At 40.7% G+C, this 25,596-nt stretch overlaps 1 protein-coding gene and 1 long non-coding RNA gene across 3 annotated transcripts; both read left to right on the top strand.

The window, feature by feature from the left end:
- The first annotated feature begins 12,222 nt into the window (after window positions 1-12,222).
- Window positions 12,223-14,027, top strand: LOC309710446. The gene is made up of 2 exons (XR_014277719.1): window positions 12,223-12,424; window positions 13,037-14,027. It is a non-coding gene; the product is annotated as an uncharacterized lncRNA (long non-coding RNA).
- A 3,077-nt stretch (window positions 14,028-17,104) lies between these two features.
- Window positions 17,105-25,455, top strand: LOC309710304 (ephrin-B2a-like). 2 transcript variants are annotated; one of them, XM_082539634.1, is made up of 5 exons: window positions 17,105-17,583; window positions 18,233-18,516; window positions 19,694-19,786; window positions 23,584-23,691; window positions 24,592-25,455. In XM_082539634.1, exons 1-5 carry the CDS (start codon window positions 17,222-17,224, stop codon window positions 24,942-24,944), a joined length of 1,200 nt encoding a protein of 399 aa, XP_082395760.1. In that variant the 5' UTR covers window positions 17,105-17,221; the 3' UTR covers window positions 24,945-25,455. The 2 variants fall into 2 exon arrangements, with proteins under 2 accessions (XP_082395760.1, XP_082395759.1); XM_082539633.1 differs by having other exon boundaries at window positions 23,584-23,700.
- Window positions 25,456-25,596: the final 141 nt, after the last annotated feature.

Raw genomic sequence — 25,596 nt, 5'->3', positions numbered from 1 at the left:
ATCGGCACCACAATAGGATTGAGCTGAGAACGGTAAGACACCCTCACGAATGAGCGACTGTTTTGCACCAATGTCACACAAAATACTGACAGGAACCCTCTTTTCTTCTCCCATCAATGAGACAAAACCTTTTGACACAAAAGGCTTGAACTCTTCATCTACTTTATCACTTTGAATTACAGTCACATCTTCTAAGGCATGAGGTTTGGTCTGTATTGGGGAAGGATATTTACCCTTCCTGGTCTGTTCCTCTCTTTTGAGAACCGGACAAGCAGCAATGAGGTGTCTGCTCAGGTGATACTTGCAAAGACACTCTACACAGCAACGAATCAAAAACAAAGGTTCTTTGTTGGATTGCGGAGGTTAGGAGAGAGGGGGCCAGGTTCTTTCTTTCTTTCTTACAGTTATATTGGCGGTTGGCAAACAATTGAAAGGTGCATTACCGCCACCAACTGGTATGGGGTTTGGTCTGGAACGACGCTAAAAAAAACAACTAAAAAAAACCCCCTCAAACCAAGGGGCCAGGTTGCTGTCATCTGGTGGTTATATACTGGAGGTGATCAACCAATTATCCAATCCGAGGATAGGCAGAGACTCCACCTAGCTACTCAGCAGGCACGCCCAGGTGTCCACCTCCTAAGAAAGAAGAGGGGAAAAACCCACAGCCATCCTCTGGTGGGAGGAGTTACACATAAAACAAACACTGACAACATTGGATCATAACAGCTGAAAGACTGAACAAAGCAAAACTGATTTCCTGCACATTGATTACAGATTATGTGATGTCTGCAAGGATTTCATGCTTTTAAATACATATACACTGCTCAAAAAAATAAAATAAAATAAAGGGAACACTTAAACAACACAATGTAATTCCAAGTTAATCACTCTTCTGTGAAATCAAATTGTCCACTTTGGAAGCAACACTGATTGACAATTAATTTCACATGCTGTTGTGCAAATGGAATAGACAGCAGGTAGAAATTATAGGCAATTAGCAAGACATCCCCAATAAAGGAGTGGTTCTGCAGGTGGTGACCACAGACCACTTCTCAGTATCTATGCTTTCTGGCTGATTTTTTGGTCACTTTTGATCAGTGTTGGGTAAGTTACTTTAAAATAGTAACTTAGTTACATTACTAGTTACTTCTCTCAAAAGTAACTCAGTTACTTCAAGTTACTCGTTACTTTCAAAGTAACTAGTTACTAGGGAAAGTAACTTTGGTTTTACTCAGAATTGTCTTGTTAATGTGTTTCTTCCATAACTTTGCAGTCTTCTAGCTTGCTTACTTGCCACAAGTGCACTGTGCCACCTACCAATAGAAAGGAAAAGATAATGTGTATATTTCCACGAGAGAAATCCCCCGCCTGGACCGTCATTGACTGCTGCCATGATTCTAGCCTACGTCACAGCGTCATGTGCGCCTTTTACATCCAACACAAAAACTGCAGTCGTGGTGCTTTCGATTGTACTCAGAACTCGGAAATTCTGCCTTCTGAATAGGAAGATGTAGGCAACACCAGACTGCAGATGAGCTGCATACAGAGCTGGACTGGGACAAAAAAATCGTCCTGGGCATTTTGACTAGAGACCGGCCCACCATTATAGGAAAAATCATAAAGCCTTTGAATGAAAACAAACGCTGTTGTGACAGTGATGTACACTGTTTTGATGGTATATATGCATCAATCTATCAATCGTTTGTTGTAAGATTCAGATAATTACTTTTTAAAAGCTAGACATTTTAAATGAGAATAAGAAAGAAAAGTGTTTCTTTGTGCCCCCCTCTCCCTGTTAATGCCTTACATGACCCGTTAAAACAACACTTTGCTAGACCCGCCCCTGCACAGTTACCAGCTGTCAGCTACCTAAAAAAGGATCCTGGGGTTATTTGTCTCTCAGAAACAGTTCATAACTTCCCTTCAACTCATTCATGTCACCTAAAAGGTAAACCTGTTTCTCCATCACAGCTCTGATGATCCAGTAAGGACATCTCCTGGTTTCATCTTCATGTTTCCCTCTCACCAGATAACCAAACCATATCATGACCAGCAGCTTTTTTGCAGCTGTGGCTCCAGCAAACATCAGCTGATACTAGAAATTAATATTAAATAAATTCTAACAACAGCTGATCAAGCTTAAACGTGCTGCTGTTGTTTAGCGCAACATCCGCTGGTTTCCTCTTTCGGCGCAAAGTGAGCGATAAACAAACAAGAGAGAAAAGCCGATCAGCTGATCATTGATCAGTTTCATGATTGAAGTAGAAACAGGAGAGGGAGGGGGGAGAATGAGAGGCAGCTGTGCAGCGTAAACACAGAATAACTCCAGCGTTGTGCCTTTTTCATTGTAGCTGAAGTCCGGGACAAACTGTTCCTTTTCACCTCAATAAGAAACGCGTAATATTTTCTCTGAATACCAGACGGGACGGTTGGCAACTCTAATAACTTATGAACAAAACAAAGTTCAACATCATTAACTTCATAGCACCACCCAGCTGTATAGAAACTCCGTCATGCTAGCTAGTACGCAGTACGGAAAAAGTCAGAATAACGAAAATAAACTCCACCTAAACTTGGTTTATATCTGACCCAGAGAGACTGCAGGTCATAACTTCTTACCTGAAGTTCAGTTCACACTTGGACCGGCGGCCGCCTCGGGTCTCTTTTCCTTCTGCGTCCCTTTTCCTTCATCCACCTGCTGGCCTCCACCACTTGCTAATGTTACTGAATCTGTGGAAGCTCCGTGATAGCCACCACACGAAGTAACGAGCCTATCTAAATCCCAGTAACGACTAACGCGTTCCTGATTTTGGCATAATAACTAGTTACTGTGCTCGTTACCACAATAATAACGTAGTTACTGTAACGCGTTACTTAATAACGCGTTAGTCCCAACACTGCTTTTGATTGCTGGCAGTGATTTCACTCTAGTGGTAGCATGCGACGGAGTCTACAACCCACACAAGTGGCTCAAGTAGTGCGGCTCATCCAGGATGGCACATCAATGCAAACTGTGGCAAGAAGGTTTGCTGTGTCTGTCAGCGTAGTGTCCAGAGCATGGAGGCACTACCAGGAGACAGGCCAGTACATCAGGTGACTTGGAGGAGGCCGTAGGAGGGCAACAACCAGCAGCAGGATCGCCTTTGTGCAAGGAGGAACAGGAGGAACACTGCCAGAGCCCTGCAAAATGACCTGCAACAGGCCACAAATGTGCATGTATCTGCTGAAACGGTCAGAAACCGACTCTATGAGGGTGGCCACAGGTGGGGGTTGTGCTTACAGCCCAACACCATGCAGAACGTTTAGCATTTGCAAGAGAACACCAAGATTGGCAACTTCGCCACTGGTGCCCTGTGCTCTTCCTTCAGCATGACTGGTTTGGCAGTGGGTCAGTAATGGTGTGGGGTGGCATTTCTTTGGGGGGCCGCACAGCCGTCCATGTGTTTGCCAGAGGTAACCTGACTGCCACTAGGTACTGAGATGAGATCCTCAGACCCCTTATGAGACCATATGCTGATGTGGTTGGCACTGGGTTCCTCCTAATGCAAGACAATGCTAGACCTCATGTGGCTGGAGTGTGTCAGTAGTTCCTGCAAGACAAAGGCATTGATGCTATGGACTCGCCCGTCCGTTCCCCAGACCTGAATCCAATTGAGCACATCTGGGACATCATGTCTAGGGCTCTATTAGGGCGACTGTGGCTCAGGGGGTTGGGAAGCGTATCTGTAACCGGAAGGTCGCCGGTTCGATCCCGGGGCTCTCTGTCCTGGTCGTTGTGTCCTTGGGCAAGACACTTTACCCTACTTGCCTACTGGTGTTGGCCAGAGGGGCCGATGGCGCGATATGGCAGCCTGCCCCAGGGCAGCTGTGGCTACAACCGTAGCTTGCCTCCACCAGTGTGTGAATGTGAGAGTGAATGAATAGTGGCATTGTAAAGCGCTTTGGGTGCCTTGAAAAGCGCTATATAAATCCATTATTATTATTATGCAACGTTGCACCACAGACTGTCCAGGAGTTGGCAGATGCTTTAGTTCAGGTCTGGGAGAAGATCCCTCAGAAGACCATCCGCCACACATCAGGAACAAGCATTGTAGGGAGGTCATACAGGAGCCCACACACTACTGAGCCTCACTTGTTTTAAGGACATTACATCAAAGTTGGATCAGCCTGTAGTGTGTTTTTCCACTTTCATGGGTTGCTAAATTTGATTTCCATTGATTATTTTTCTGTGATTTTGTTGTCAGCACATTAAACTATGTAAAGAACAAAGTATTTAATAAGAATATTTAATTCATTTAGATCTAGGATGTCTTATTTTGTGTTCCCTTAATTCTTTTGATCAGAAACACTAGAAAAGCTAAATTAACCAACTGTGATTTGGTTAATCACAGTTGGACGGGGAAAATGTTATAAAGGCTTCATGATATAAAAGGGATAAAACCTCATGATCTTTACTAGTTGCACAAACATGCACATGTAAGGTTGAACCTGCTGGGTCTTATTTACCTTCCACTTTAGGGCCAACATGTTTCTTGCTTTTAAAAATTCAGATCAGATGCTCTTCTGACGTAATGACACCAGCTTTGTCACTGTCGCGTGAAATAATTTGTCGAGAACAAAGAATTTGCTTTAACAACTAATTCAACCACAGAATGCAGATTTCTATTGATGTAGAATTCTTGTGAAATTTGACTTATTAATTTAAAAAACCAAAAAACCCCAAACAATATTGGTGAAACATGTGACATCTATTGATGTTAAAGAGCAAATTGCTGACTCATTTAGAAATAATGATGGGGCATGGGGGATTCATCACTGTGAAAACTGTGTGGGTAAATAGGTTACAAGGTTTAACAGTATGTTACTCATTGTAAATTTCAGTGAATTTGAAGATTTAATAATTTATTGTATATCAGATTAAAAGATTCAGAGAATCTAGTCAAATCTAGTTGGGTTCAGCAGGGCTGAGTCACGTCATTTTCATACTCATCAAACCCTTTAGTGGCGCCATGTGCCCCGTGAAGGGGAACAGGGGCACCAACTTCCCAGAAGAGACCACCCCCATCAAGGGTTTCATCACAGGAAGCAGAGTGCTCAGGTTTCTCAAGGTTTCAGCCCTGTCTGCTGGGCACTGAAACCTTGAGGTCGTCTCCCAGGTCAAAATCTGAACTGCAGATGGGCGTTGTTAATGCCATGTTGAACAGACGTCGTGTCAGACCTTTTCTTGAAAGTGAGAAATATAAATCAGATTATGGGGGTGTGTTCACAGATAATGAGTATTGGAAGTGATGCTATTTCATTTCTTTTTTCTTTTAATTGTTTGAAGGTTCAATAAACAATCCGATTTAAAAAAAACAACAACAAATATATCTAGCTATTATTTAATGGATCATTCTTTACAGTGCTAATACTGATTTTGACACAGAGATTTCTTCAGATTTTAGGAATCTTTGGATGTTAAAGAACATTGTTCTGAAATTGTTCCAAAATTTATAGACGCAGTTTTTTTTAGATTACTGAACCTTTGCGAATCTTTACTTCTGAGAAACTCTGACACTCCAAAATCCTCTTTTTACACCCAATCATCTTAATGATTTGTTACATCTTAAATTTCCAACCTTTTATTGAGTTGCTGCCATCAAGTTCACAATGATTTTCTCGGTTAAAACATTTCAAGTTTTCTTTGTTCCACTGTGGATAAAATGCGAGTTTGAGATTCTGTTTTTATTTACATTTTAGATAGCGTCTTCATTGATTGATTCATGAGCTTGCTGCTCAGTTTTCTTTGTTACTTCCCCTTCCCACGCTCTGAAGTTCAGCTCATTCAAAATTTCATGTCAAATAATCTACCTGCCCATGTTCTCCGAGCCAACCAACCCCTAATCCTTGCTCTTTCATCTATGTTCTGTCGCTCTCCCTTTCAGGCAGTGTGTTGTGCAGCTCTCCCATGTCTCCACCTCTTTCAGGTTGTCTGTTCAAAAATCTCCATTTACTATCTGCTTACTTTGCTCTACCACCACCAAAAGCATCTAGACTCTGGGGTTCAGTCACCACCGCCTACCTTCACCTGGGACTTTGCTCAATGACGTCACTTGTCATCTGAGTGTTGCTACCAAGAAAACGTGCAGTGGTGTGTATAATACTGAGGTCTGTGTTCCCATGCTTCTTCTTTTGTTCACACCAAGGGAGAACAAAATAAATTTAACTCACATCCTGCATATATGTAGACACAGTTGACTTGTCCAAATGATTGGCAGCTTCACTGCCTGGATGTATGTCTGACCATTCATAAGTTATGAATGCTCATGCCTCCGGGTTTGGGAATAACCAATTATGGTGTAAAACACTATGATGACACCTGCAGTGTTTCAGCGGCTGACATGGTGGGTCTTCTTTGGAGCCAGAAGTTACCATATTTTCCTGAATAGGCTAGTTTGTTTCGCATGCTGCATTTATAAACTGTACCGTTGCAACGCACTACTGTACATATATATGTAAGAAAATAAAGTTACGTACATACTGGAAGTAATTTTCAGTGAAGTGGCTAGCAGAGACCACAGAAAGTAATAACTGTGGGTGTCAGGAAGTAGGCGAGACCCAAGAGGAACTTTTTTCAACTTGCAGGCAAACCAGTGAAAGTGTACATTAGGGGTGAACCTGTAATGTATAGTAAGTACATTACAGGTTCACCTTGGCAACCGGAACCAGGAATGCCCACTAGCAATCAACTGTCATCTTCAAAGCGATGAGTGAATTGCTTCCAGTGTGGGCGCAGCCTAATAAAACTAAAATTTCACCCACCACATCTGATGTACAAAGTCTGTGGAAGTCCAAAATGGTTTCTGCATTAGGCTATAAATATGCTTTTCAAAGCTCTTAATTTGGGCACGTTAACATTGGTGTCTGACTGATTTGCTTTTAGAGACCGCCTCTAGTGGCCATTAGTGGCCATTTTATAGCTTTCACATGGGCTTGATCTTCCAGTTTGGGAATCTTCTGCTGTGACTTTTGACTGACTGAGGTTTCCAACCACACAGCCTGAGTCTAAGTGCTCAGTTATGGTGATATGATTGCAGCTCTGTACCATTTACAGCAAATCTTAGGGAGCAGGTCTTCTCCTGAATGATGAGTGTCGCCACACAAAATCTCTTTTTACATAAAGTTTCAACTTGCAACAACCCCTCTGTGCACTCTGTGAATCTTTGAGCTTTAAAACACAATCATACGCCCATGTCTTCAGCCTGGCTGCACTGGCACAATGCGTGACGTTACAAAAATGAGACGCAAACAGTCGGCCAAAGCGGCGGCTTGCGCCAATGGCTGTGACGTCACTTTTGTCGCACACTGCTGATCACCAGGGCAAAAACACCAGATGTAATGGACCCATAAGTAGTGCTCTTGTACTGCACAGGCCATGTGACATTTCTTGAGGTGCAGTGCTCTTAAACTGTTCTGGAAACTACACTTTTCATTTTTTATGTGTTTCACAGCTTTTGAATTTCAAATATTGAGCAAAAACCCTTAATTTAGTTTCTGTTTCGATAGAATCATCACAGTTTTAAATACTAACCTTTAACATAAAAATTGGCTGTATGCTAACTGGTGGCAAACCCTCTGAAAACCCTCAGTCTGGAAATCTTTTTGCTCAAACAGTGCAAAGTTTTTAGGGTAACAGTATGATCTGGAAAAAAATTTCAGGGAATCTTTTGATGTGGAGAATTAGTTCCTATAAGTAAAACAAAAAAAGCAGAGAGGTGTGCAATATTTAAAGCAGTTTGTGGAATTGATTCATAACCAGTGTTGGTCTTTCCACTTCGCACACTTCCTCTAAACCAGCTAATTTTAGATGCATGCCTTTTGATTGGGGGAAACCTCTACTCCACAAACGTCGTCTGTCGGGCCTTTGTACAAAAATTTCCCTGTGGCGCTACATATGTCAAAGACTTTGGGCACGCAGGCCAACACGGGATGACGTCATCGGAGGACAGAAGTGCCATCAGATCATATCAGCTGTACATCTGCCGAGGCCTCTCATACATATCCCACATATGACAGGAAAACAGAGGCGCTCTGGTCGCCCACGTGGAAACCTGTCTTTCGTTGACACACAGAGAGAAGAGAAAGTTATTCTTCATTTATAGTTTCTTTTGTAGTAGCTTAGAAAAGAACTGCAAGCAGATGAGGTAATAGTGAAGGCGTTAAATATCACCTTCACAAAATTTTATGGTTTGTCCCTTCAATTCTACAGAAGATTAGGATCTGCTTTCCCCTTAACACCTAAATGTGAAATTGGTTTCAATTCAATGTTATAGACACTTTCTCTCTTTCAACACACAGTTATTTCTTTTGTACAAAGCCTCTTTAGAAAAAAATGGCAAAAAGGGAAACATACAAAGCACCTCACTTCCTAAATATGTAATCTGCAAGGGGGGGGGGGTAAAACTGAAAACGAGACAGAAGAAGTGAGGACTGCTTTGAAACGCATAAATTTCCAGTATGTAAAGGGGGTGGTCCCTTTTGCGCTTCTCTGTTTCTCCCCCGCCTCCACGTGTACTTTCAGTCTTTTCCCTTCAACTAATACATCATCACTCTATCTTCTGTTTCCTTTTTGACACGCTCAAAGGAATGATGATTTATATGTGACAAGAGTTTGTTACACCAAACAAGAACGGGTTGCATGAAGCAACAGACCAGCTCCGCGCGGTGCTGTTGTCATTGTTGGAGTAGTGGCAGAGTGGCAGTCAGAAAGAATGGGGCGGCTCCTGCCTTCTCAGAAATATTGCTTCTCAGTATGACTTCTTTACTGGGTTACCACAAGCCAACGTTAGAAGCAATAGCATTATGGGACAGCGCCACCTTAGATATGTAATGAGGATCTTACACGCAGGATCAGTCATTTAGTGGAAAAGGGTCTCGTTCAAAATCCCCACCAGTGACACTCCCATAACTGACAAAACAGAAAACACTGTCATTTCAGCTGTGCACAGTCATAACGATCACTGATGCTGCTGGCATTTGGTAAGAAATGGATCTTCAATAAATGTATGAGTAAAGGTGCAAATTCAAAAACAGTGTGAGTGCATGAGACTTCTGTGACAGCCACAAAATGTATGAAAATGTCATAAGAAGTATCTTACACCCCTCCCCAAAGGAAACTGAATTTTTCCGGGACATTGTTCATTGACTAAGCAGTGGGAATTGGGATTCAGATGTAGGCAAGTATACATCATGCAGTCTGTCCCATTTCAGCCATCAAATGCTCTGATAAACTCCCATCAGATAATGTCTCTCTATCACAAAGCTGGTCTTACCTGCTCCATTTTTAGATGTTAGACTCAGTGTTGGGAAGGTTACTTTTAAAATGTATTCCACTACAGAATACAGAATACATGCCCCAAAATGTATTTTGTAACGTATTCTGTTACGTTACTCTCATTGAGTAACGTATTCTGAATACTTTGGATTACTTAATATATTATCATGCTGTTTACAACTACATGAATGTGATTTATTACTATTACTGAAGGTCTGCGGCTCCGAACTGTAGTTTTCCACTCTCCTTTTTCTCCCTCCTCGCGCTCACAGACACATAACGGGTATGGCAGTCCATTCTCCCTGCAGCATGGACTACACTGCCCATGTGGCTATGCCTGTAGCATTCTGCCTATCCGGTCTTTAAGTGATGACGTGACGAATCCTGCTTCCGTGCCTAAAGTAGTCCGTGTTTAATATGGGTTTTGTGTTGTTAACATGTTAAATGTTTAAAAAGCTCCTAAAAACAGCCAGTGATCACTGTTGACCTCCCTCGGCTTTTATTACTACTAATCATTTTAAAGCTCAGTTTTTAAAACCTTATGAGCTACAGCCCAGCCCATGCAGCAGTATATGAATGACTAACCCTATTCATCCTTGTGGATGAATTATCTCAGTTGTTCTCCTGGCTGAAGTTTGGTCTGTTTACAGCAACCTGCAATGAGATTACATTTGTTCCTGACCACCGAGAATCCTCACGTTGACTTTTATCAAGTGGAAAAAAGTTAGCGTGTTTATATTATGCTCACATAGCTGTAGCTAGCGGTCACGTAGCACATCGTTATATACCAGCTAGCCAAACTTCAGTAACCCTACAAACGTCACTGCTGTCTAGTTTTCTGTCTTCATTTATGTTGGAAGTGATAGCAGAGCTGTACGTTTGAATTTGTTTCCAAAATCCCTCAGTCAGGACATGCTATATTGTATTTAGGTGGAAGCTAGCGAGCTAACTTGCTGCTAACTTCTAACTCCGTTAAATGTCGTTTCGTTTTCATGGATGCCTGGATGTTAAACTCAATTGTTACACCCAGTAGAGCAGAACGCTGATCATTTTATTACAGATGAAAGACTTTAGATAGTTTTTCAACTCTCAGTGATGCCACAGTGATCATTTGATTTATGGACCTGCAGCGGAGTTTGAGCCCAGACACGGCTAGTGACGTCAGACTTAAAGACCTTAGCTTAGCACAACAACAACAACAACAACAACAACAAAAAGGCGCTCTCTCACCCAGGAAACACACAGTTGCAGAGAGAGCAGCGTAACCCTGTAACCATGACAACCGTAACGCTGCCGCCTGGAACAACAGAACCCAAACAATCCTGACCTGCGACAATATGAAACAGGAAAATACCGCCGTGTAATCCATTTATTTCAACAAAGTAACTGTATTCTAAATACCACCTTTTTAAACGGTAACTGTAACGGAATACAGTTACTCATATTTTGTATTTTAAATACGTAATGGCGGTGCATGTATTCCGTTACTCCCCAACACTGACAACACTGATCGAGAACAAATCTGACAATTCTGACTCTCCCCTTGGCTGTAATGTCTGCGACAGAGTCCAGTTAATCATCTTTGTGTGTGGGATAGCAAAAGAGTTTGAGATATGAAAGAGCTGGCAGCAATGCACTCAGTGAAAGGGACAACAGAAAGTGATTGTTCACACTGGTACCTGCATTCTTGGATAGACTGGAGCTGAAATAGGACAGGTGTTACAACTTACGGCTGCCCAAATCTGATTGTGTTGTACACCAGCAGGTGTAAGTCTGTGCTAAAAATGAACCATAATGTTGAAGATGTAACTAAAACAGTTAACGTCCAAGAATGTTGGTGTTTTTACCATGCTTACGTCATGTTTCCACTGCCTAATTATAGCATGTAATTTCACCAGTGGCAGTTTATAAAGAGATAAAAAGAAACAGAACTGAGTTCATCTTATTGGTGTGGCCATGGCAGTCCCATTTTCTCATGTTGTCCCTTGGGAAAATTAATTTTCAACGTCTCCTGTAGTGACAGCATGAAGTCAACATTTAGGGTTTTTTTTTTTTTTTTTTAGTAACTTACATCAGGGCCCCAGTGATGAAATCAAAAGGCCGCCAGCACTGGGAAATGTAAAATTCATGGTTCACAGATGATGAATGGTGATTTCTTTTCTTTTTTTTTGCCTTTTCCCTACCATTCCACTCAGTTGATGATTGTGATCTTAAGGGAAGTTCCACCACAGTTATTGAAAGGATTCCTTTAAACTTGTTTTCATGAGTTCCTTTTAGGTAAATTTTAAAGATCATATGACTTCTTTTTCTGTTTTTCTTTCCTTTCTTTTTCTTTTTTTAAAGCGTCACTTGTGAAGTAACTGGCAGCTGTTAGCATGCTAACATAATGAACAGAGCTGCTTGTCAGTCTATTAGCATACAGTTAGCTCTTTAGCACTGTACACTGCCCCTAGCACAAAGTATAGACACTCTGAAAAAGTGAGTAAAGTTACCTCAAACCAGACATAAAGAGCCCTAAAAAAGGTATTCGAGAACATGAAATAAATAATTATTGGTTTTTACCCCAACTGCTATCAGCTTCAGTTTAATTTTTCTAGGAAAAAAAAATCACCAATTATTTCGGTGTCCTTATTCAACCTCTTCAGGTTTGTGACTCAAATATGTATTTAAATTTAGACTGAAGAAGGTAAAACTGCCATCATGCTTGTGTTAGCCTTTACTGCTATCCTCACAGTGCACATAATAATAAGTAAATGCTTGAAATCCTAAAAAAAAAAAAAATATCGACACATATTCATCCAATGTAGGCAGCATTTACATAACAGATAAATGGCAACTTTCAGAAAAGTATTATGTGATTCTCTTGTCTTTTAATAGTCATACTCATAGCAAAGGGGATTTTACATGAGTCATGCATACCTATAAAAGTCAAGAATACCCACTAGTTGGTTTACACTTACACAAGAGCAAACAAGCGAGTCAGACAGAGGGGAGGAAAGGAAACTGAGGAGAGCGAAGAGCTAAGCGAGGAAGGACAAAGAGAGAAACTGAGAGAGAGAGAGAGAGAGAGAGACCGGTTGCTGAGGAAGTGTTTTGTCATTGCTGAGACAGGTCAGTAGCTTCATAACTACCACTATAACAAACACACACACACAAACTTACACTTGCTTCCTGTTAACCAAGATTAGTATCTTGATTCTTAACCAAAGTCAACATAACAGCACCTGCTACATCCTGTTGCTGCTCGCGGTGTCTCTGGGGAGTTACGGCAGATACATAACTTTACTTCCAGCTGTGCCACACCTGGTCTTTTAAAGCCCAGTTCAGGTACAGACAAAGAATTTAGAGGGTCACACACATGAGTTTATGACATTTAGTTCAATTTAACTGAATGTCAAACTTAAGAGGGGAAAAGAGCTCAGTGTTGAGGGCAGTGATCAGTTTATATGTTTGATTTCCAACTAATGGAGTAAGAATAATCAGAATTGAACAATCAGCACAGTCCTTCTGCCTTAAAGCCTCATTTTGAAGTATTTTTTAATTATGAGAGAGAATGAGAAAGAACGTAAAGCAGATCGTCTTAAATCTTTAAAATTTGCAGCTAAAATCGAGATTTCCACAAAGTCACAGTGTTGTGCCGCTTTGTAGCTTCTGTAGTGAAGGAAACATTGCAGCTGGAGTGTATAAATGCTCTCTAATCAGACTGTCTGTCACCCCCTGCAGGACACCTTCAACACTGCCGACATTGAGGTAAGCATGGGAGTAAAGCACGGGAGCCTTCAAGCATGGTCCCAGGTTGAGGTTAATGCTAATCGTGATAGGGGTTGTTCTTATTAACAGACACCTAACATGTTAGCATTAGCTTCACTTTGGGAGATCTCACAGGACAAAAAAAGCTGAAGGCCACTGCTACGACGAAAAAGAGGAGTCATCATGACACTGAGGAATATGACGCATCTGCAGGCACAGAGCGAAGCTGCAGGGGAATAACCGTTCAGTCAAGCACATGCTCTTTGTCACTGGCTGTAATTTAAGCTGTCTAGATGGTTATAACTCCAGGGTTGTCAGTTTGGTGCCCGTTGGGAGCATTTTGTGCAGCGGTGCAGCGACACCTGCAAGGAAATATGAAATAGCTGCAGTTCCTGTTGTATTACATATGAAGTAGTGCAGAAAGAAAAAGACCAAATTCTCTAATCACAATTCTCTGTTTTTGCATCTGGCTCATCGAATCTTTGAGGAACCCACAATTTCTTTAAATTCTGCCTTGGCACAACGTTACATCTGAGTTTAAAGAGTCAGTGCTCTTCTCTGCTTCTCTGACTTTTAGCCTAACACCTTAATGTTTCCAGTGAGTCCTGTTGAGCTCTCCACAAAACTACCAACTAAAAGAATAATTTCCACCTTACTACTTTGCTGTTACAGTGTATTTACAGGTGCATGGATGCAGTAAAAAGTGGAAAAAGTACAATTTTAAAATGTGAGCATTACAGATGAATCAGCTCTGCTAGAGATGACAGCGGTTAAAGAGAAAGAGGAAGCCAGTTTCTCATCAAGCAAACTAAACGGTTAAAGGTTCAATTTTATATTTCTGTTGATTTCACAGATCAGCTGAGAAATCCCGAAAATTTTGCTAACACGGACTGTAAATAGCTTAAGCTGTGTTGTGTATTTACTCTAAGTTGCATGACAAGAAAATAAAACCAATTACAAAGCATGTGAGACTTGTGTGCCTTAAATTTGTTTCAGGAAAAGGAAAAGTTGGACTTGTATGAATTGAATGTTTACATGAGAGAGAGAAAAAACATTTCAGAGTCTGCTTTCTCATGTTGAGGCTTAAATGAATTGAAAGATGCTGCCTGTACTTTGAACACTTACAGCCCAGTCATGTCCCGACAGAGATGCAGACATCTCCGGGCAGTTCAGCCGTCACTTGTGGCGCTTCATAGCTGTGACAGAAGTCCTGTGTAATCTTTGTCATTAGCGCGGGCTCTCTTGAAAATCAGAGGATTAGAGTCTCGGGTGCAGAACGTACAGATGACTTTAAAGAAGATCCACCATGTGCACGATTTCTTGTACTCATTTGCATGAGGTTCTGTAGAAATACATCTGTTTTAGCAGTTCGTGGTCATCTTTATGTCCTGACCTCATTAAAGTCTGCGCGTCCTGGATACAGCAGGTTCATTCGAGGTGATAGTGTGAGTCACAGCTTTCACTCCTTTACCCTTTCTACTCGTCACCACATCAGTGTTTCCCCTGAACCGCAACGTTCATGATCCTTCAAACCAGTACTTTCTTGTCCTGAGGTTCATTCTGCAAATAGTCCACTGAGAAGAATAGAAACTTGATTGTAGGATAAATGTCATTCTCTCGGTAGGACTTGCATAACTGACTTTTTTTTTGTTAAAGAAAGAGAAAAACTCCCCGATTTGTGTGTGGATGTTAGGAAGGGCGGTGGCTGAGATCTTCTCTGCTGGTGCTAAAGGGCTTTACCATTAATGTGCCGACCAAGCCGGAGTTTCACTTCTGCCGCACCACAGTCCACATGCTCGCAGAGATGTGGACATCAACAGCCAGTCATCAACAATTATGCTGCAATGCCATGTCAGACACACGGAAAGACTCGATGACAAGTTAAGAATGACACATTTTGCTTTTCATCCTAACTTCTAATTGCCTGAGAGGTCTCCGGCTGGCTGCCCTCTTTGTTTAACGTGGTCACAGGCTCAAACACTCACAGGTCAGATGAAACCGACCGCTAAGTCTCTCTGAGTGCAGAGATGTCTTCAACTATGAACTCAGAGCAAGGCAACAAGTAAAACACACAAACAGAACGGGGTTTTTCCTGCCTCAGAACAGCTTCTGCTCTACATATGGTTAATTATAATGGTAATAAGAAGGCGTCTCTGTTAACTTAGTTAAAAGGAGTTTATGCGTTATCCTGGTATTTTCGGCCTTTTTCTAAACAAAATAAATTGTTTTAAACTTGAGTAAATTAAAGCCCACTGTAAAAAAAAGTACAGGTTGAAGAATATTTATGTCACAGTCCTGGTAATTTTCCTTTGGCAAAAGGCCAAAACCCTCTTTGATGTGTGTGTTTAGATAAGTCAATAACGATGTCTGGTTTAGCAGACTTGGAGAAGCTCTGAGGTTAAACGAATACATTTCAGGTAAGAATAGATCATCACTGAAACAATTTGGTCATCAAAAACAGTCATTAGTTTGGTCCACTCTGTGGATTTCCCTCATTTGCATCACTTCTCGCTCGCTGCAGAGCACTGTGGCCGTCTGTGTGTTAACTTTTCATTAAGATGTGCAACACTGTTCCCCTAGAACAACTGTTCTATAGAACCGGGTGTATTTCTATTTCTTTCTCCAGGACTGCACCGAACGAGCAGCCCAACAACAAGAAAATAATTTGAGCGCTTCCATTTTTTCTTTGAAGCTTTTGTTAAAAAAATAGATATGGAGTAGTGCAAATTGCACAAATAAATAATATGTACACTATAAATCTAAGAAACACAGCTGCATGAAGATATAATACAAACATATGTTTGTCATGCAGATGTGACCGTGAGAAGTGGCAAAAGATGCAGATCTGTGAAGATTCTGAGATCAAAAGCGGTCGTCTACATACACAATGTTACAACATTAGGATAATCACAAGAAGTCATAGCCTGTGCCTCAAACACAAAACACACATTTTATAACATGCAACAGAAGAAACACGCCACACACTTACCATCAGACACTGAGTTTTAACGGACCAATGATTTTTCTTTCTTCTTTTTGCTTTCCAGAGACTTTTTCCTCTCAGTGTTCATAGCAAACAATGCCAGGTTATCACTGCTGTTTCTAGAGGACTAAGGACACAAGACAAACTGCACTAGGGCTTATTGGTGTGACAGGATGTGTCACAAATATTCACACCAGTTTTTACAAGCCTACAAAAAAGCATCTTCTGCTCCCGTCCTCTGAGGCTTCCTAAGGGACAGGAGCTCATGAGAGCTGGTGATGGACCCTCATTTAGTCTAGTGGAGCTCTACAAACACATTAAGTCTGTATAAGTAGGTTCCTAAAGCTAAGAACCCAACAATCATTCTGTGACTGACTGACAGGAAGCACACATCATGTCACAAGATCAACACAAGCTACGCCCCCTGGCCAATCAACAGTATGATAATCTAATTAATTAATTAAACAGCGTTTATTATTATTATTATTATTATTATTATTATTATTATTATTATTATTATAGAATATTAATGTATCCATCTGCTAATTATTATTACCATTATAATTAATATGCTACCCCAGATTCCTCATGGCCTGTGACGTAAACACATAGCAGGCCACAGAAGGTGGAGTAAAAAAATTAAATTAAAATATTAAAATAAAATGTAAAAAAGCTTTAATTAAATGTAGATCTCCTGAAATAGTGACAAATAGTCAATCATACAAGACACAAATATGTTTCTAAAAAAAACTAACGCTACACACTAAACGCTACAGGTGACGTCCTTATAATATACAAATTAGTTCCAAACCGTTTTACAGCTGGTTTAGACCCTTAATATTTCCCAAACCCACTTTCGAGAAGAAGAAGAAGAAAAAACAGATAAAGATCTGTGGTTACTATGAAACTTCTAGCTTCTGAGAAAAGTAAGCGCAATAATTTCTGGATTTTTTATTATTATTATTTAATCGTCTGGAAAACAGCCAGACTTGGATTTCCCCCAAATGTGTTGAACACGCTTTTAAAAATGCGCTTGTTTTATGGCTCGTGCATGTAACGCAATGTACAGTATGTTAATGTGAAAAAAATAAATAAATAAAAATTCACCAATCGATGTGCCCACCAGCCCCGGCTTTCTCTTACGCACGAGCCCGTATGGGCGGACTGGTCAGCTGATGGCTTTAAACGCTGCACACTCTCTCTGTCCTCAATACACGGATCTCGTCACACGAATAATTTTCCAGCCAATTACGCACAATGTGGAACATTTCAAACAGCCGCAGGAGGAAAACTCGCAACTTGGTGGGATTTCATTCGGGAACGTGTCCTTTGCGCGCACCTGGAGCAACCGGAGACATGCAGGGACAGGAAATTGTAGCCGGTTTATGATACCGAGCCTCCGTGTAGCCAGTCTCCGATTTCTTCCTGGGATGGGGAGCAGCGCATGGAGCTGCGGTGCCCTGTTCCTGCTGGCCATCGTTTGCTCATGCCGTGCCACCACTCTGGAGTCTATCCACTGGAGCAGCTCCAATGCCAAGTAAGTGGAGGAATCAGTTTTGCGATCAATACAACTTTCTGCTGTGGACTGACAGAAATCTGCTCAGTGACATTTTCCAGAAGTGATTTATAATGACTGAGAAGTAACTGATAACACAGAAGCACCGAACACTGCCAGGCTCCAGCTCTTCTCCTGTGCCAATTGAAACTAAACAGAATGATTTGTATTAATTAATGACTTTTTATCTTCGCCATGTTATTAGCTGGTGATGAAACCAATGCATTTCTGCATGTGCTCTTCAGATATTTACATAACACAAAAAAATCCCCTGAAGCGATGGAATTGGGGAGCTTTAAAAAAATAGCTCCAGGGATTACTGTAGACTAATATTCTGTTGATCCAGTTCATGATTGATCACCTAATCTTTTTTCCTTTATGACTGCGCTGTTTGTTTTTGGTTTGTTCCTCAGTCTAAACAAGCAACTGGTCTGATGTGAACAAATGAAAACCTCCAAGATCTTGTCGAAATGCTCTTATCACTGAAGTTAAAATGTGGCCACTTTATTATCCATCAAGTTCAAGCTGAGAATTGCATAAAGTGAAGATGCTCCAGTCTCTGCCGGTTTAAGAGGATTTTTATATATATATATATTTTTTTAAAGTGTTGTGTTTCTCTCTTTTATCACAGGTTTACTCCAGGTCAGGGTCTCATTCTGTATCCACAGATAGGGGACAAGATGGACATTGTGTGCCCCAGGGCAGATGCTTCCTCTGGGGGAAAGGAGGAGTTCTACAGAGTCTTCCTGGTCTCGCGAAGTCAGCTGGAGAGCTGCACCATTGACCAGACTGACACGCCTCTGCTGAACTGCGACAAACCAAACCGTGATGTAAAGTTCACGTTCAAGTTTCAGGAATTCAGCCCCAACTTGTGGGGTCTGGAGTTCCTCAAGGGGAAGGACTATTACATAACCTGTGAGTGTTTTTTTGTGTCTGAAGCCATGGCTGCCAAACGTGTGGCACACGTTCTAATTAAACTCAGTATGATGGGGAAAAGCAGCTGGTTCCTACAGGTGGAACAGCCTTTAAATCCAGGCTAGAAGCTGATTCCTTTTTCCTTCCCCTGCCCTCTCTCCTTCTCTCTCTCTGGGTAAAGAGGACACCATCATCCTTGGCTCCCTCTCAATTTGTCAGTTTGCGTGAGAATCAAAGTAAAAAAAAAAAAAACCCCGCACACACACAAAAAAACGTGGCCTCGTTATTGGACTGCCGTCGGTTAAACCAGCATCTTAAGAGGCAAGTGATGCATGAGATAGAGAGCAAGTCTGACCATGTAGCCTCACCCACCTCGCCACGCTCTGACAGCACACTTCGCTCTGGCAGGCCTGTGTGATTCCAAGGGCTTACATGCCCCAAATCACAGAAGGCTTTTACAGCATCAGGCGGATTTGATGGGAGCTTACATGGCAACGTGGCTTGTAGCCTGCGAGATGTTGTTATCTGACCTAAATGCTGCTAACAAGTATGTGTGTGAATGACAGGGGTGAGTGAGAGTTCCTGGTGTGTGTGTGTGTGTCTCATGCGAGTGTTGGTTATTGATTCAAAAGGATAGCTGCTAAAATATTCTCCATTCGTCTCATTTCCCGTGTTGCATTTTGAGATGCAATGCTTAGTCAGTTCACTGGTTAGTACATTCAGCAACATCACACTCAATTTCCAGTTTGCTGGCTTCACCTAACTGCAACTAATGCAACCATGCTGCAACAAATCCTCTCACTCTGTTCAGGTTTTCTTCAAGATGTTTTGGAGGTTAAGTATTTTGGGAGCAATTCAGCTTTTTTTTTGTTTTTGTTTTTTTAAAGAATATACACTAAAAAAATAAGTATCTTTTTGGTTCAGCCCTCACAGCATTTTCTGTAGCTTCTGTGGTGTTTTCACATGTGTGATTATCTGCTGTTTATAACATCACAGCTTGTGCTATGTGTGGCATTTTGTTGCATAAGTGATGCAACTTTTGGCAACTGACCCAACTTGTCTGCAAAGGAGTCGTCGCGTAATTATGCATTCCCTGATAATCGTTTATGATTTACACGAAACTTGGGGAAGGGAAGAAAAAAGTGTTTAATTTTTGCCTCCTCCCTGTGTTTATCAGCCACCTCCACGGGCTTCCTGCAGGGTCTGGATAACACTAATGGAGGGGTGTGCAGGACCAAATCCATGAAGCTGGTGCTGAGAGTCGGCCAGAGTAAGAGCTTTGCTTTCACGTGTCTGTGCCGGCGCATGTGTGGATGACATGAACACACACACAAACATATACATACACATGTAGTTATCTGACAGATAGAACCAGCTGTTTATTTCAGGTCATATTTAAAGCAATAATATCATCTCCAGACTTGAATTACTGAGTGGTCACATAATCCTGTGATCATCCATCAATTCTCTTGAAGAGAGATTTCTGTCATGAATTATTCCAAATCCTTAATTTAAGCCAGCACTAGCAGCTTAAAGCCGCTATTATCATGCATGTGATCATTTGAGACTGCCGTGGTATTTATTTTATTTATTTTTTGTCATATTAACATCACAATAACTGGTTTAATTTGAGGATGCATCATTCTTTAAAACACAACAGGCACACAGGTGTACGCTACCTGTCGACACACTATTTATCAATTTTCAAGCCATACTCTCTAAATGAAGAAACTAGTGTTTATAGTGTGCTTGTTTGCTTCTTTAACTCCACATAATCACAGAAACATGACAGCTGCTGTTTCTGTGTGTTTTTCCAGAAACTTTAAAAGCTAAATAAATGAAAGGCCTAAAAAATAAATATTATTTTTTTGACCTCTGAAATGTGAAGTGGTATCTACATAAATAATTCAGGAGTTTGAGTTGGAGATGAAAAAAAAAATAAAAAAAATCAGCATTTCGTGCATTTCTCCACTGATCATAACTGGAAATATGGGGCTGTTCTCCCGCTGTGTTTACTGGTGTAAACACATCTTTTTTTTACAGCGACAGCAAATATTAATAAGTTCAATTTTTAGGTGTTATCGAGTTTTAATTTCTGCATATATTAAAAGTCACGACGAGTCGTTGGAAGCGTCAGATTTTGAGTTATACGTTGTGCTTTTTAAATTGAACGTTTAATCGTGTTGTCATATTTTTTACGTTCACAGTAAATGTGCTGGCAGGAAATTTGAACATCAGTGATGAATGAATGAGACACTGAAGTGAAGCTTTAATGACTGCTGTTCAAACTAAGCTAACTAACACTCAAATGTGCATGTAGTCCCAGTTAAGGTATAACATTTCATTTTTACTTTAGTATTTATTTTTATGTTTGAGCAAAGATCACAATATTTCTTTCCTGTATTTAGACGTTAAACTGTCACTTTTTTATGTTGGTATGTGGAAGCTTCTTTCTGCCACTTAATAAAAAATAAACTTTTAAAAAACTTCAACATACCAACTCAAACATATGGAAGCCCGTTTCCGCCACTAAAAAAAAAAAAAAAGGATCCATAACTCAAAATTTCGAGTTATTTTCTCGAAATTTCGAGTTATTATCTCGAAATTTCGACATATTAACTCAAAATTTTGAGAAAAGCAACTCGAAATTTCGAGTTAGCGCTGCCAATCAGTAATCTACGTGAATGACGTCATTTCCATGTTACCCGGAAGCTGAAGCCCTCAGCTACAAATGCTACAGCTAAGCTACCGGTATTACATCCAGTCGTGAATGCACAGATTGCTGAGTGTTTTCAGCCTGGCTTCACAAATGATGAAATCCCTGTGTTATTAGCTGAATCACATGGTGTTACTATCAGCAAACATACTTTAATTTGTTGGGATCCGTTTTTGAGTGCGCGGTCCTGCGCCATATGCTTCCGGGTAACAAGAAAGCGACCTCATTCACGTATATTTTTGATTGGCAGAGCTAACTCGAAATTTTGAGAAAAGTAACTCGAAATTTCGAGTTATATTTCTCGAAATTTCGAGATAATAACTCGAAATTTTGAGAAAATAACTCGAAATTTCGAGTTATGGATACTAGCTTTTTTTTTTTTTTTAGTGGCGGAAACGGGCTTCCATACGAACATCTGAGAAAAACCTTGAAATTTCAAGTTACAGAGTTAAACTTTTGAGATGAGAACTAAAATGTTTGACTTTAGGATGTTCTTTTTTTTCCAAATGTTTTTTCCCCCAGTGGCAGAAACAAGCTTCCATACTTTTATGTTTGTTGTTAAACCCAGTTCATTTGAAGGCTTGCACATTATCCCATAAATTGCCAAATTTAAAATTAAGAACTACACTTTTTGAAGGCTGAGAAACCTGAAAGGTTATTGGTGAAAGACTAGTTTAGTTCCTTTTTAATAATATAAATTACTAATAAAGCAATGCAGATATTAAGAAAGAGTCCTTTATAAACCTTTTTCACACTATTTTAAGAAGAAAAAGTAGACAAATCCTTGTTGCTATTGACCATGATGAAAGGTTTGCTCTAAACACGGAGCCCTGAATAATGTGATGTGTAACAAAGAAAAATGTGTGCTTTGTAATCTGACAAAGGCAGTCCACATTCAAGGTTGCCTATCATTACTACCAATGGTGAAACGAAATGGATTTATTAAGTATTGCTCAGCCTGATATCTACTTCTGTTTTTTTCTTCCTCTTTAGTAGATGATCCACTTTATCTCCAGTCCATTAATGACTTCAGCATCTCTGAAGTTTATTTAATTAATGCTAAAAGTGTAATTTAATGTAAGATGTAACCAATGCAAACTGAGCTGTGTGATGGCGTTATCTCCTTTCCTTTCACAAAGAGTTGGTTCTGGGTAGGCTTAAAGACAAAACCAGGTGACTATGGCGATCATTCATGGGGAGTTTATGAGAAAACTAAGATAGAAAGATCTCATTGTTATGGTTTCCTGGGACGACACTGAAGTGTTTTAATTCTCTGAGTAATGAAGAGTAAATCAGGAGGAACCCTGATTGAAGTTTAAAGCAGAAGTAGGACTTTTTAACAGTGCTTTGTTTTTTAGAGGAAAGAAAGGTGTAGGTTCAGATCCGCTGTCTCTTGTTGCCTCTCGCAACTCTTAACAGCTGGGATTGGCTCCAGCGACCCTGACTTAGATAAGTGGAAGAGCGTGGAGCCAACATCCTAATAGTAACTTGTAAGGATGGCGGCCCCAATACATAAGTGGCTGAAACTTCTCAAAAGTATATTTAAGTACTTGATTGAATGGATTTAGTTACTTCTCACTGACAGAGAGTATCATAAAGGGAAATATAACCAATTAAAAACAAGACGGGGTTTCTTTTGATTACTTAATTGTTCTCATTTAATTCTATATTCTCAGACTTGATCACATTTCTAATGAACCACAGAGGAAAATCCGTAACTGTGAAACAGCTGGTCTTTTTCCAGAAAAGTCCCCCTGGAAAAACCAGAGGGAATTTTTTTTAAAATGGCTCCATCTGATAAATTAAGGGCAAACCTGTACCACCGACCCTTACAGTGTATTGATCTAGAGGCTCTGTAGCGTTGCTACTGTGGTTTGGGTCTCCCTCAGCACCTTTATCCTCCAAAAAAAGAGTTTTTGAAAAATCCTCCAGCAGAGTTTCACAGAAAAGCCAGAGCATTAAAGTTTTTCCGGCAACATCTTAGTAAGACACTTTAGGCTGTTTTTCTTCCTTTAATTTGTCACTCATATGTATATGTTATGTGTGAGTGGGTGGGGAAAAAAGGAGAACATGTTAGTGATGCTTTTCCTGTCAAGAAAAAAAAAAAGAAAATCGCAGCTGTGACACAAAACCCAGCTTTCTGTGGTCTGGCTGCGTTGAGAAAAAAACAAGTTTCGCTCTTTGTCTTGTGATTCAATTTTATCTGAATGACTGTTGATCCGAAATCAATAAACAAATAGAAAGAAATTAGCTCTTTATTTAGATTCTGAATGAACCAATAAATCTCATTACAGTAACCTGGAAGGTGTGAGGTTTGCAGCTTATATCAGTCTGTGTGGTTTTTATTCCAGACTCTTCAGATCCACCTTCAACACTTCAGGAGTCCCCCACCAGATTCCCACCTACACGACCAAAGTCCAAGGCCAAGGACGCCTCCATGAAAGAAGAGGATATAAAAAGTAAAGCTGGTATGAAGACAAACCAAAAATACAGCCTGGGGAATCATGTACAGCAGTATCATGGGCATTTCTAGCACACAGGAGCAGACTGTGCAAGCCTTACCTTTACCTGCCCTTTCAGTTACCTTCCTTTTGTGCATTAATGTTGAGTTTCCCACACATATCAAAAGAACCCAATAATGTTCACAGATTTTTAATTAACCATTAAGTCTGTTTGCAATTTCTACCCCAGGACTCTTGTGTTCGCTTCAGCCCTCATGGGACAAAACTCTTCTGTAGGGCAGCTTCAGCAACACTGCTGAACAAATTGCAGTTTATTGAATACATTTTTATGCTCTCAGTAGTAAATAACTAACAATAAAACAACATTAGAAAGTGATTATAGTGTTTTTAGCTCATAAAAAAGCAAAATGAAGGCAACATTTAAACTACATATTGGCTCTTGATTGAAATATTTGAGTTGATTTGTGTAATTTGTTGTCGCTAACAACGATCGGTAGAAACCAAACTCATCAACCCTTAGAAGACTGGATTTGAAATTGTCTGAGCAGCCTTTTTATTCTGCTCTGACCCACTTCGTGATCATCGTGTGACTCCGCAGACGGACAGAAGAATAAAACAATGCTGCAAACTGTTCATCACAATGACATTTCACTGAGTCCTCCAGTTTGCACTCAAACCTCAAGTGATCATGAGTCTGTCGTGTGCCAAAAAAAGGGCCTGTGTTTTCTAACAGGGTGACACTTAAGATGAAGCATATTCTCTTGTGTCCAGCTTCAGCTGAGATTTTTCACGCTAACATGTGCTGATCAGGCCGTGCCGGGGCATTAAGTGAGTGAAGTTGTTTTTAAACCTTTGTGTCTCTTGCCCCTTAAATTTTCTTTTTCTATCTTCTGACAGATGTGGGCTCGGAGACAGGACTCTTCACGTGGGTTGTCTCTGGCTGTGTGGTCCTGCTCGTGGTCATCATAGTTCTGTTGGCTGTGTTGTGGAGGCACCGTCACCGTCGCTGCGTCCCAGATGGGCAGCAGTCCGCCTCCGTGTCCCTCAACACTTTGGGCGTGCCGAAACGGGACAGCATCAGCAGCGACAACAACGGCTCGGACCGCAGCGACGTCGTCTTTCCTCTGCGGGCTTCCGACAGCATGATCTGCCGTCACTTTGAGCGCGTGAGCAGTGACTACGGGCCCCCTGTGTACATAGTTCAGGAGATAATGCCCCAGAGTCCCACCAACATCTACTACAAAGTCTAATGCTTGCTGCTCTGATGACACTTCTCTGCTGATATGAGGGTAATCATGAATCTCAGTTACTGAGGACAATCTGAGAGCTGTGCGCGGTCCAAAAAAAAAAAATACAGATAAAGAGCGAGAGCTCCTCAGTGAAGTGACAAGACAATCAGACAGCAAACTGGGGTCTTAACATATCATTGGTAGTTGTATCCAGTTTGTTTTTTGTCAGATATGCTTGGAAATGGGGGAGGGATGTATTTATAAGAAATTCTTTATTACTGCCACCAACACGTGGCAGCTTTAGATGTACAGTAAATGTGTATTTAATATTAATTTATTGATGAATTGGTTTAAGGAAAAGTGGGGAAAAAGCTTAAAAACTGCACTGCAGAGCATTAAATTCATGAGCACTTTGAGGTTTTTCACAGCCGAGATGTGTTGACTTTGTTTGAACCGAAATGAAAGTCATGATTTTGTGGATTTTATTAAAATGAAAGTGTTTCAAGGGACTCCTCAACCAGTCTTTGTGATCTGTTTCTACTTAAGGATTCAATCACGTGTGAACATCAGTTTAAAGGGAAAAGGTGTTTAACTTACTTTTAGGACACCGTAAAATAAAGTAAGTGTCTTCAGTTTCCCAAAGGTGAAGTGTTGTAAATGAACAAAAGGGTGA

This window comes from Aulonocara stuartgranti (genome assembly GCF_965226115.1).
Source record: "Aulonocara stuartgranti genome assembly, chromosome: 1".
In the NCBI taxonomy this organism is placed as follows: domain Eukaryota; kingdom Metazoa; phylum Chordata; class Actinopteri; order Cichliformes; family Cichlidae; genus Aulonocara; species Aulonocara stuartgranti.
The sequence above is the reverse complement of the archived record's forward strand: the minus strand, read 5'-3'. Positions and strand labels throughout refer to the sequence as shown.